The sequence below is a fragment of the Clarias gariepinus genome, chromosome 19 (genome assembly GCF_024256425.1).
Source record: "Clarias gariepinus isolate MV-2021 ecotype Netherlands chromosome 19, CGAR_prim_01v2, whole genome shotgun sequence".
Taxonomy (NCBI): domain Eukaryota; kingdom Metazoa; phylum Chordata; class Actinopteri; order Siluriformes; family Clariidae; genus Clarias; species Clarias gariepinus.
In genome coordinates this window covers 3,665,577-3,679,708 of record NC_071118.1, presented here as the reverse complement: position 1 = coordinate 3,679,708, position 14,132 = coordinate 3,665,577, and the positions used below count along the sequence as shown (strand labels likewise).

At 45.7% G+C, this 14,132-nt stretch overlaps 1 protein-coding gene across 1 annotated transcript; it reads right to left on the bottom strand.

The window, feature by feature from the left end:
* Positions 1 to 12,957: 12,957 nt before the first annotated feature.
* LOC128507622 (olfactory receptor 4E1-like) lies at positions 12,958 to 13,896 on the bottom strand. Its single transcript, XM_053478667.1, has one exon. It carries the CDS (start codon positions 13,894 to 13,896, stop codon positions 12,958 to 12,960), a length of 939 nt encoding a protein of 312 aa, XP_053334642.1.
* Between the last annotated feature and the right edge of the window lie 236 nt (positions 13,897 to 14,132).

Sequence of the window (14,132 nt, the reverse complement as noted above, 5' to 3'; positions counted from 1 at the left end):
TTTTCAGCACAAGTAACATGCCTGAAAGGGCATGAGGTCAGACGGCATAATTGGGACACGTAAAACGTGGGGTTGACCTGCCGCATAGTTGAGGGGAGCAAGAGCTTAACAGCACAGGGTTTGACAATCTTAGTAATGGTAAAAGGCTCAATGTTATGGGGACAGAGTTGTAAGGAGGACAAAACTTGGGCAGACGGGATGCTGACATTCTCCTCCTAGGACGGCATGTTGATACCCTAGCCAGCACTGGAAATGTGACAAACTATAAGATGATGAGACTTGGGAGTTACTGGCATACTCCACCCAGGGCAGAAACTTTCTCCAAGAGGAGACATCCTGGGAAGCCATGCACCTCACGGCTACCTCAAGGGACTAATTCTTCCTCTTGGTCTGTTGGACTGCAGTTGGGAACATAAGGACAGACTTAGGGTGGCTTCAATGAGTTTGCGAAACGCCTCTTAAAACAGTGAGGTGAACTGTGGCCCATGGTTGGAGACAATGTCTTTGGGGAGGCCATGGAGCTTGAAATCATGAGTTTGGCAGTCTCCTTGGTGGATGGGAGTTTTGGCAATGGAATGAAGTGAGTCACTTTAGAGAACTGATTCACCACAGTCATAATGAAGGTGTTGCCATTGGAAGTGGGTAACCCTGTGACGAAATCTAGAGTAATGTCAGATTAAGTGTGGTACGGGATAGGCAGGGGTCTGACAAGGCCTGCTGGGGCCATGTTGACATGGTTGTTTCTTATACAGATTTTGCATGCTGCCACAAAACTGGAGATGTTCTCCTTTACAGTTGCCCACAAAAACGTTGCTAAACCGGAGACAAGGTTCGAGCTGAGCCAGGGTGTCATGACAGCTTGGAGCTGTGTGCCCATTCCAGGACCTGAGAGCATAGAATAAGGGGGACGAAGAGGCAGTTAGGAGGTACATTACTTGGCCCTGGTTCCTAAGACAGGGCTTGTTGGAACTTGGTCTCGATATTAAGTTTGGTCGCTGTGAGCAAGCAGGATGGAGGGATGATGGTCTCATTGGAAGTGGAGTTGCGAGTGAGCAAAAACTGTCTGAAAAGAGCATCTGTCTTGGAGTTCTTTGACCCTGGGTTATAGAAGAGAGTGAAGTTAAACCTGGTAAAGAAAAGTGACCATCGAGCCTGGCAAGAGTTTAGCATCTTGGCACGCCGTAGGTATTTCAGGTTTTTGTGGTCAGTCCAGACTGAATGGGATCTCCACCCACTCTTACCAGTGTATACACTCTTTTTGGGGGAGTCAGGGCCATGAGGGGGGAAGCGATTGATTTATAGCTTTGGATGAAACAGCGATGGAAATTAGCAAACTCCAAGAACATCTAAAGCTCCTGCTGTGAGGCGGGGCATAGGAAAGGACACATGATGGGCTAGGGAAAACATGAGCACATGGGGAAAGTGACAGCGTGGGAAAAAACAGGGCAGACAGGGTGCTTGGGCCTGCTCATCATTGCTTGCAACTATATTTATTTTTAAGGCCCAAGCACTATAGGGTGCGCAGGACCCTCCTGTTTTCCTAAGGATCATTTATTTATTTATTTTTCCACCCTTTTGGGATTTTCAGGGGTTTTAACATGCTCAAAAATGTATGAAAATTGGCACGCAGGTTGGAATCTGCTGCCATTAGAAAGCCTGAGAGTTACGTGGCCTGGGGCTTAAACTTATGCTAAAAAGTGATTAATAACTTTGTGTGGCATTACAGTGTATCAGGAAAGTATTCACAGCGCATCACTTTTTCCACATTTTGTTATGTCACAATCTTATTCTAAAATGGATTAAATTAATTTTTTTCTTCTGAATTCTGAATGTGGCGAAGAAAGTCATGTTTTGCATTATAACCCAAAAGTTTTGCGATATAACCCAAAACTTTTAACTTTTTTGTTGCTCTACTTAATTACATAACGTTTTAAGAAAATTAATTATGACAACGACGAGACCAACTACAGGGCAGAGGTAATGCACTTGGCCGAGTGGAGTGCTGACAATCACCTGCTCCTGAACACCAGTAAGACCAAGGAGCTCATTGTGGACTTCAGAAGGAGAAGAGGTAATACACACACCCCTGTCTACATCAATGGGACAATGGTCGAACGTGTTACTACCTTCAAGTTCCTGGGGATACACATTTATGAGGACTTAACCTGGTTCACTAATACCTCCAGTCTCCTCAAGAAAGCTTCCCAGCGTCTCTTCTTCCTGAGACTACTGAGGAAGAATCACCTTTCTAAGGACATAATAAACAATTTCTATCATTGTGCAGTAGAGAGCATCCTAACCAGCTGCATTACAGTCTGGTACGGTAACTGCTCTGTTTCGGAGCGTGAATCCATCCAAAGGGTGGTGAAAACCGCCCAGCGCATTATTGGTACCCCTCTTCATGGCATTGAGGAGGTGTACAAGAAAAGGTGTTTGCGTAGGGCCCGTAGCATCGTGAAAAACACCTCTCACCCTGCACATAAACTTTTTTTTTTTCACTTCTTCCCTCTGGGAAAAGGTTCAGATGCCTAAAAGCCAAGAGCAGCAGGATGAGAAACAGTTTTTACCCCATAGTGGTTACCTTATTGAATACTTCACCAACCACCTAACCCCTTTACATGCATGGCATCATCATCACTGATAACCCAACATCCCTGTATAATATTTCTGTAAATATTCCCTGTACATTCACTTGTATAATCTGCACATAGACAGTACACTAATATATGTATATTGATATATGTATGTATCACCATGGCGCACTCAGTCTAGCAGGCGTGATGGTGGGCGGCGCTGGCGTTGGGAACGCCGGAATCTTTTTGCGGGGGAAGGGGGGCCGTCGCCCTCCTCCTGAGGCGGACTGGCCTCCACAGAATCCGACGATGCCCTGGCGTGGGGCTGATAAGGAGCCAGACGGTCCCGGTGGAGCACGACCAATTGCGACCGCTTCGTCAACCGCACCCGGTAGACCACATCAGAGAGCTGTGCAACGACCGTGCAGGGGCCCACCCAGTGCGACATAAGCTTAGGCGAGAGCCCCCTTTTCCTTCCGGGGGGAATACACCCAAACCTGCTCCCCAGTAGCAAAGTCTCGCCCCCGGCTGTGAGTATCGTACACGCGGCGCTGCTTAACCACGGCGTCCGCCAAGTGTCTACGCGCCAACTCATGGATACGGAACAGTTTGTCTTTCAAAGAACAAAAATAATCCAAACCCGGTTTCGTGGGTAAGTCCACTTGTGGAGGGGGCCCGAACACCAGATCCACAGGCGTGCGCAACTCGCGACCAAACATTAACGCAGCTGGCGTCAGTTGTGAGGACTCCTGCACTGCTGTACGATAAGCCCAAAGCACGAGAGGCAAATGCTCGTCCCAATCTTTCTGCCGGTCGCTGGTAAGAATGGCGAGTTGGGTGGTGAGTGTTCGGTTGAATCGTTCCACGAGGCCGTCACTTTGTGGATGCAGGGGCGTGGTGCGGGTCTTTTTCACCCCGAGGCGCTCGCACACCGCCGTAAACACCTCAGCCTCGAAGTTACGCCCCTGATCGCTGTGCAACTGCTCCGGGCCGCCGAATCGGCTGAACACCTCATCCACCAGCACTCGAGCCGTGATGGAAGCGCTCTGATCAGGAACAGCAAACGCCTCCGGCCACTTGGTGAAATAATCCATGGCCACCAGCACATAACGATTCCCGCGATCAGAGATGGGAAACGGCCCCAGAATGTCCACGCCCATACGTTCCATGGGCGCCCCCACCCGGAAGTCTTGCAAGGGTGCTCGCGAGCGCTGGGTAGGGCCCTTCTTTGCCGTGCAGACGTCGCATCTGTGAACAAAAAGTTCACTATCAGTATGACAGCCCGGCCAATAGAACCGAGCACGCAACCGCCGCAGTGTTTTGGTTACCCCGAAGTGTCCCGAACCTGTATGCCCATGAACCATCCCCAGCACACATGCCCGCAAAGTCCGCGGCACCAGCAGCTAAAAAGATTCGCCAGCGCCACGCGGCCGTTCCCATTGGCGGTAGAGTAAACCCCCCCGCAATGCTAGTCGGTTAAACTGCGAGTGGAGAGCTTTTTCTTCTGGTCCCAGGTGGGCAACGGTGGCATAATCCGGTCTATGGCCCGCGTTAACCCAACCTAATACCCGCTGCAGCACCGGGTCCTTCTCCTGCTCGACCATTAGCTGATCGCAGTCCATCTGTGGCACAGGCGAAACGACCACAGACGATGGGTTAGGTGACGCAGTAACTCGGCTGCAGGCCGGCTCGGACGGCCGATTACTGACGGGGGCTTCGGAAGACTGCGCAGGGAGCATGTTCTGATTCACGGGGGTCGGGGGTGTGTTCGATGTCGTGACCACCTACACGCTCTTCTTTGCTGCACGGCCGGCAGGATAACGCATCTGCGTTAGCATGCAATTTTCCCGCTCGGTTACGACGCTAACCTGGGAAAGGTGCGTAGCTGCGACACATTTAATGGTTCAGGCCAATTTTGTACCGCAGCAATTTTGGCTGGATCGGTGACAATCCCTTGAGCGCTAATCACGTGTCCCAGAAAGACTCTTGCCGCAACAACTGGCACTTTTTGGGATTGAGCCGCAATTTCGCCCGCCGAATAGCTAGAAATACCTCCCGTAGGTTAGCTAGCGCGACCGCAAATTCCTTGCCGTGCACCAGTAAATCGTCTAAGTAGACGACACAACGGTTTCGAGGGATATCCGCCAATACTCTCTCCATCAATCGTTCGAACGTAGCTGGAGCGTTGCAGAGGCCGAACGGCATGCGCCGAAATTGCCATAGCCCTTGCCCATACCCGTACTCTACTTGCCAGTACCCGCTACGCAAATCCAACGAGCTAAACCACGCCGAGCCTGCAATGTGTTCCAGCGCATCATCTATTCGCGGTAACGGATAAGAATCTTTGCGCGTCACCTCGTTTAACCGCCGGTAGTCCACGCAAAACCGCCACGATTCGTCCTTTTTACGCACAAGTACAACGGGTGAAGACCACGGTCCGGATGCTGGCTCTATGACGCCCGAGTCGGCCATCTCACGCAGCTTCTGCTCGGGTATAGCTCGTTTAGCTAACGGGAGGCGTCTCGGATGTAACCGAACAGAAGCGGCGTTACCCATATCGATATTGTGCTGCACCAAATTGGTATGAGTGCACTTGCGCTCATCTACCGCGAAAAAATCCGCGAACTCGGGCAAAAGGGACTTCACGGTGTCGGTCTGCGTCTGATTTAGCCCCACACTGCTACGCCGCATCAGCTCGGCCATTATTCTCGCTCGGTCGGCTACCGGATGTTTACATGGCGCGTCCACCGGAAGTTCCGCCCCCCTGGTGCGTGCTACTAACCCGTCCGGCTGCGATTTGGGCACTAGCAACCTGGCTAAACCGAAATTACCACGCAGAGTCCCGTCCGCGAGATTCAGTACCGCATCCCACCTTTCCAAAATGTCTAACCCCAAGATACAATCATCCTCGATGTCCACCACAAAGAATGGGTGAGAAAGAATGATTGCACCTACTTGTATTCGCACTGTGCGACAGGCCCGTATCCTCAAATAACTCCCCGACACGGTGCGAATGTTCACGGCCGGTTCCGGCAGCACACAACCGCGCTCTCCTTGCTCCAACAATCCCCCGCGCAGCAGCGAAACGTTGTCCAGGCCACAGTCCACGTAGACCCCCACAGCAGTTGGGGAAACAAAGATGGCTGCGGGAGGCGGGTTCCCCTGGGCGCCCCCCGAAGCTAGTTTAACGGCTGCTGGGGTACGCTGTCCTCCGGCCGGAGAACGTTGCAGCGGTAGTCTGGCGGTCCCTGGCCTTGGCGTCGTCGCGGAAACTCGGAGGCTGGGTCGAGGCCTAGCCTCGACGGGTAGCCCTGTCCCCGGCTAGGTTCCGCGCGACGAGCTAGCTCTTCCTGCTGGCCGTGTTCGAAATCCGGGTAGCCCTGGCGCACGAGAGATCGCAGGTCCATGGCAAACGCCCCTAGTGGCTTGGAGGCGCGCCGCTCGCGGGTCGCCAGCTCCTCGCTTGCGGCCTCCCTACGGCCACCTGCGCTGAACCGGAGGTGTAGCGCCTCCCGCAACTTCGCCCAGTCCTCCCGCTCATCAGCACGGAGGTCTTCCAGAGCGCGGAGCGCGGCGCCCTCCAGCGCGAGGGCCGCCTGGACGGCTGTTTCCGCCGGGGACCAGCCCCCGAATTTGGCGGCTAGCTCCACTTGAGCGAGGAACGCGTGGGGCTCAACGGCGCCGTTGTAGGAAGGCAGCCGCAGTTCACTCTGCTGGCTGGCACGGTGCTCTAGCTTGCTTTGGTGCCTGCGCTGCGTCACCGTAGGACTTCCCCCCGAGTTCCAGGGCCGGAACCTCCACGCCTCCACTCCGCTCAGAACAGAACTCCAAACACCTTTTCCCAACAGGGTGAACACATAACAGCCCCATCCCGCAAAGCATGATGGTTCCCAAGCGAAACCCCGGCCCCGCCACAATATGTTTATACCCCACTGCTAACTTATATTTCTGGTTAGATGCTAACTGCATTTCGTTGCCTTGTAACTATGTGCAATGACAATAAAGTTGAATCTAATCTAATCTAATCTAATCTAATTAGTTCGTTCATTCTATTTGAAGCTTCTGGGCTTCTCGGATGTTTTTTTGTGTGATAGTGCTTTAGATGGAGCAGGAGCTGTAATTTAGTTCTTAACTAACATCTGTGAAATTATCGCTAAAACAATGTAATGACCCCTCCTGAGAATAAAAAGCTTTATTATTTATGATAAGTTGATAAGTGTATGTTGTCAAAGTATTTGTGGACATATATGTAACGACGCGGTTCGCACAAGGGGCAGAGCCGCGCATAAACTGTTCAGAATGGGCAGATCTGCAGGCTGTTACCACGCGGAGTTCCGACCAGGCAAAGGCGCTGACATTTATACACACGGTTGTCAGGGAACGCCGCCATCAGGCAATCAGCCTGAATGAGCCGCACCTGTGTTTATATAAAGGGTCATGATACTGCGACACTGTGTGTTCATTAGATCGCACCAGTAAAAGGTGTCAGGGCCAAAGACAAAGCGCGCTGAAGAAGACACAGGCAAAGCCCAAGCCTGTGTGTCTAAGATGCCGGCGAGAGAGAGAAAGTGAGGGAGAGCGACATGCATCAGTTAAGCGCGCGCTCTCGGGCTAAAATGCACAAGGCACAAACTCTACTCTCTCTATTCCTATAAATTCTCGGTAAGGGCATAAGGGATCCTTCGTTTTTTGTTTTGGTTTCCAGAATATTTTGGTTTCCTTTTAAGTTTCTTAATTAATAATCTCGGGCCATCTCCAAACGGAAAGGTCTTTCCGTGTCTGTCATAAACACTCTCATAACTTCTATTTCACTGACCCCCCTCTGAAGCCACATGTCAGGCCTCTTATAATCAGTAAAACATCTCGTGGTGCGGCTCTCCACACTGCACCCCGATACAATATAATTAAAAGAAAAATGTAAATTAAGGCTGTCTTGAAACAAAATGCTGTAGCTATTTATTTATTTGAACACGGTAAAGGTGTTAACATTTCATACATTCCTTCATTTGTCCTTTCTGTTTGTGCTTAGGTTTCACTGTTTTTCATATACATAAAATGTTCCGGAAGCGATATTAAATAAGGAAAATCCACAATTTTTCCACAGTTTTTTTAAATATAGAATATAGCAGACAGTATATGGCAAATGTTCACTGGAATGTGATTGTGAATTTATGACTGAAATAAAGCTGTTCAAAGGTTTGATTGTGTGTGTGTGCATGTAGAGTTTGTGTGTGTATTTTTGACGTTATCTTCTCCTTCAAATGTGCTTCAAACCAACCAACCCTGGCCTCCAAACTCAGTAGGCTACGTGTCATAGCCATTAAAATGTTAAGAATTGAACTAAATGCGAATATATAAATTATATTTTCTTTATACATAATATTATGATTTAAATTAAAATGGCACTTTATATATTTACACACACACATATATATATATATATATATATATATATATATATTCGTGTTTAATTAAATTCTTTAATTATCATGTTCACCCATGGGTTTACTGCATAAACACTGGAACAAAAGGTCTAGGGACAAAACGGAGAAGTTTTTTTTTTTTTTTTTTTTTGCACTGAGTTTAATTAGGCAGCACTTTTAGTATTCATAGCAAAAGCAACCCAACATTTGTGATTAAAGTACCCAAAATAACAAAATTTTGACCCAGCATAAACAACCCAACGATGTGTTTACATAAACCCAGCATTTTTTTTTTTTTGTGTACTACTACAATACTAATGAATGGGAAAAGTGCAGTCAAAGTCCGGGGATTCTGCATGCTCTCGCGTTGTATTCAGCGAGTGGCACATATTTTTTATTTTTTTCATTTCATGTCTGTAGTTTTATCGATAAATCTGCTCATATCTGCGCACATGTTTATCAGCCTTTTGATCAAAAAGCCGCACGCGCAACTCACTTTCACTGTGCACAAGGCATTGTTTATTGTTTAGTGTATATTTAAAGCACATAAACACAATAAAACAATTATGTTTTAGGCTAACATATCTACTACTAATAATAATAATTATAATACTGAATGAAGTCTTTTCTGGTCCTGGAGATCAACTGACAGTAGTCCACGCACATGCGTAGGCTACCATCCTTTTTCTTTACAAGGACAATAGGGGATGCATAAGGACTGCAACTCTCCCAGTAATCAGATCCTCAAGCAACTGGTTAATGTGCGTTTTCACTATATCATACTTAGAAGGAACGTTGTCGATCAGAGGAATTTTATGAGAGATTAGATCAGTACACCCCAAATCATTGTCGTGGGCCGAAAGCACTGACTGATACTGCCGTAACAGGTTCCTAATCTGATCTTGCTCCTCTGCACCCAAAGCAGATAACTCTACTGCTTCAATTTGCTCCGGCATGGTTCGAACACACAACCCTGGGAACCTATTGTAGCAACGACCTCCCCTACCTCAGTCACCCCTGGAGGTAAACTGGTAGCATACACCCACTGAAGGGTGCCTAACAAAGTATTTGGGTAGAGAACCGCATCCAATGTTCCGACATTCACAATGATAACAGACTGTTCCTCAAGTCACTGGCACAAAGGCAGGCCAATAGGCCAGCTGGAAGTCCTCAAACAGCACCAGCTCCTCAGACCACTGTTCAAAGCAGGTAGCAGCCACGATCTTCATGGTACCACCCAAGACATGGCACTGCTGCCGACCTCGCACCCTCACTCTAATGACAATACTCCAATGCCCACATTACACCACCAGGAACCTCAACCACTGATGGAGAGGCAAACAGGGCCTGGCCATATTGGCCAAAGAGTTTGGCCACACAGATTGTCTTGGAGCCCGCACACCCCCAGGCATCCCCTTTTGTTCCCACCTAATCACCGCACTGCACACTTCTAACAGAGTAACATGGGGTTCATGGCAGACCAACTGTTTTAACTCATGCCGGAGAAAATTATCGGACACATGTTCATCGAACTGATCCCACAATAAAACAGGAGCATTTGATACAGCTCCAGGGAACCTCTGCTTAACTTTCTCCATAAGGCCCAACAAAGACAGGGACTCTAACAAACTCTCCCACTCCAGTTGCCTCCTGGAGAAAAATGCCTCTTGCAATGCTACATGGGACTGAGTGCAACCAAAAACTTCCCCCTCTAAGTGGTCGAATAAAAAGAACGCCTGTTAGCAACAGACAGGTGATGTGCCCAAATACAGGCCTGTGCCTCCTCAATACCATTACAGACTAGGACATTTACCTAGGTACAAATTGCTCAGGCTGGCTAGCACCCACCCTAACTAGGGGAGGAGTTACAGCCTTCAACTGAGCCACAAGCTCTTTGACTTCTCTAAGCTCATTCTCCATTATTGAATCACACTGACCACTATAACATGGGATACCACAGATAGGAGACCTGTGAGAATAGAGAACACTGCTCCACACAACCCGGACTGAAACTGCTGCTTCGGCACAAAAAAAAACAAAAAACAATTAACTACAAAAAAAAAAGAAAACATTCTTTAAATAAACATATCACCGCCGACCCAATGTAAGATCCTGCCGATTATGCCAGAATGTGGCAGGACATCGAGGGTTTAAAGAAGTGCTACTTAACGATTACGCCACCCTGGAATTTCACCAGGGAATATTTAGAGAATATTTATTCTGAGAAATAGCACAGGTTCATTCTCAGTGGGGCGGCAGGAGGCACAGATATAAAAACAAATCAAATAAAACAAAACAAAAGAAGAAGAACAATTCCACTTTAACATACAACATGCAAGCACATCATAAATGTCATACAAGAATGACTGAGATATCCCAAAAAGTGACTCAAAGTACAACAGGTGAGACGTGACAGCAGGCAACAAGAGGCACAACTAGGCCTCCACAGCACCTCACCAGTCCTTACATCTGTGTAGAGACACTCACATGCGCGCACACACACACTCACATGTGGAACGGAGACCGCCACCAGGACTACAACCCGCCTCTGGCACTCACTCCTGTGACCGCAAAAGTATGTTATACAGTTCTCTCTCAGTACCACACTTCACACACAAACAAGGAGAAACACACTACCACGAGCTGCAGTCTACCACAAGCAACCAAACCAGCTTCACTCCACATACCTGAATGATACAGGGATGGCATGAAAGCAGGGACAGAAACATGTGACCAAGGCTACCCTGTCACCAAACCTATATATCTTCCCACTGCCTCCCCCATAGGACAACCAACAAACCAAGTAACCAATTAAATGCAAGTAGGTGGAGCCTCAACCTGCCACATACACACAACACCCCATAATGACAACATGAAAAAAGTTTACTTGAGATTTTTGCCAATTTATTAAAAAAAAGAAAAAAAAGAAAGCACTTTACCATATAGGCCTGATTGGTGGATTGCTGCAGAGATTGTTGTCCTTCTGGAAGGTTCTCCTCTCTCCATAGAGGACCTCTGGAGCTCTGACAAAGTGCCCAATGTGTTCTTGGTCACCTTCCTGACTAAGGCCCCTCTCCCCCGATCGCTCAGTTTAGATGGTCAGCCAGCTCTAGAAAGAGTCCTGGTGGTTTCGAACTTCTTCCACTTGGAGGTCACTGTGCTCATTGGAACCTTCAAAGCAGCAGAATTTTTTCTGTAACCTTCCCCAGATTTGTGCCTCAAAGGTCTACAGACAATTACTTTGAGTTCATGCTTGGTTTGTGCTCTGACATGAACTGTCAACTGTGGGACCTTATATAGACAGGTGTGTGCCTTTCCAAATCATGTGCAATCAATTGAATTTACCACAGGTGGACTCCAATTAAGCTGAAAAAACATCTCAAGGATGTTGAGGGGAAACAGGATGCGTCTGCTGAGCTCAATTTTGAGCTTCATGGCAACTGCTGTGAATTCTTATGTACATGTACTTTCTCAATTTTTTTATTTTTAATAAATTTGCAAAAATCTCAAGTAAACTTTTTTCATGTTGTCATTATGGGGTGTTGTATGTAGAATTCTGATGCTAATTTTTTAACATCTGCAGCTAATCGTACACACATACACACACACCTCTCTCTCTTTTTCTCTCTTATACACACACACATACACACACAAACAAATTCATGCACGTACACACTCAATGACACATACACACACACACACACCCACGCACAAACACTTATATCACATACATACACACACACATCACAAATGTTAACACTCACATCTCTCGCTCACACGCGCACATGTTTTAACACACACACATACAGTACATCACACACACACACACACACACACACTAACAAGTCACATCTCACACACATACTAACACACACATTACAAATGTTACCACACAGACACACACCACACAAACACGCACAAACACATTTACTTATCTCACGCACGCACACACACACACACACACACACACACACATGCACACACACTCTCTCTCTCTCTAACGCACTCAACAAATTTTAGGGCCTAAACTGACATCAGCCCTACTGTATATAGTGTGTGATGTGTGCAAGTTCTGCGGTTCACCTGGGTGGCGATGGCACATGGTGCTTGGGCCCGTCATTGTTGCTGCAACTATATTTATTATTATCATAATAATAATAATTATTATTATTATTATGATTACTGCTTCCATTTTTCACCAGTTGCAGTGCATACAAACCACAAAGATTATATACATATACATGCTGCACAAATGTCCTAGGCATCTTAATGTTTTTAAATACAAATGTTTGTTTTGCATGATTATTTTATGACATTAAAAACGTAACAGCAAAAAATGAAAAAATCCATTACTTCTCCATTAAAATATGTAAAACTTATACAGAAATGCAAATTACAATATTACACAACAAACTAATTTCCACATAAAAAAAATGTATAAGCAAGTGTGACGAACAAAAACTCCAGAATAAATGTTGCTCATTCTTGAAAATCTTACTAGCCAGATTTTAATATTTTTCTAAGTATATGCAGTTAAAAAATAATTAGCATTTAGATGCTTTACATCAATGGTTCTTCACCCTGATCCGGGAGGACATTAAGCATTTTAATGTTTCCCCTGCTCCATCACACGCACCTTTAATTCAGAGAAGGTTGTTAATATCTTGTTAGTGCTGGGAGGTAAGAAATGACTAAAACTTGCTGGGTGGAAGGTCAACCAGGGTCAGGATTGAGAAACCATTGTTTCTTTGCAAAGGAAACATATTTACAGACAATATATTTATAATCAGTGTATAACATCAGAATAAAATGATGGACAAGGTAATACTTAATCTCACTGGAAAGGTAAAACAGTTTTTTTAAAATGTATAAATATATGATATAAATATTTTTCTGATAATATTTTCTAAAATGTAAAGCATAGAAATACATATATTGTATACTTTAAATAAATAAAGAAGTCATCCTGGAATCACTTTCCTTCTCAGGAATATTTGCTTAAGCCCCTGTCTAATTTCTTTGGTCTGAAGGCCGTATACGACAGGGTTAAGGCTTGATGGAATAACACAAAATAAGACACTGGCCATATTTCGAAGTTCCTCATAAGCTGAGAAACGGTGCAAAATAATAACAGTACTGCCGCATCCAAGCAAAATGAGATACACAATCAGATGTGTGCTACATGTTTTTATGGCCTTGCCTTTTATCATGCTGTTTTTATTTTTTAAACATACATGTGCGATTTTTAGATAAGTAACAGCGATACATGATATTGAGATTATCCCAAACATGACTGAGGAAAACAAACCAACAATCTGATTAAGTAACAAATTTTCACAGGAAAGTTTAAACAGAGAAGGATTGTCACAGAAGGGATTAGATATCACTGAACTACAATGAGAGAGCCTTGCTGTGAGGGCCAAAAGAACCCCGACTGGGAAAATAGCGGTTATCCAAGCTATTACTGAGAGCCTCACAACCATTATGTTATTCATTATGGTGTGGTATCTTAATGGGTCACATATGGCCACGTATCTGTCAAAAGCCATGACAATTAATATAGTGTGTGCACTCGTACCCAAAGAGTGAATACTAAAGGCTTGAATTACACAAGCGATAAAGCTGATATACCTGTCTGATTCAGCCACAATGTCTTTGAGTAACCTAGGCAGTATGACAGTAGCGCTGATTGCATCACTCAAAGGAAGGTTACAGAAAAGGAAGTACATTGGTTTGTGAAGAGCTTTGTCCATTGCTATCATCATGACAATGCCAATATTAGATACCATAATAAACAGATAGATCAAGAAAAGAAGAGCAAACACTGGATAAGATGAATAACGCGTGATCCGCAATCCTTCGATCCTGAGAATCTCATATCTGTATGATCCATTTTCCATCACACAAGTCTGTAAAAATACCAACTTATTACATTTTTTAGTACTAATCAGTTCCATGTACAATAATACAACTTAAACTATATGCATTTAAACAATTCACTTTTCAATACAATGCCATAATATATATTTTAAAATACTGTTACACTTTCAAAAAGTTATACACCACCATCAAAAATGTGTTGTATGTGTCTTTCCACCTGTTGTGCCAGTGTAGTGGTCTGTGCAACTTTTATAAT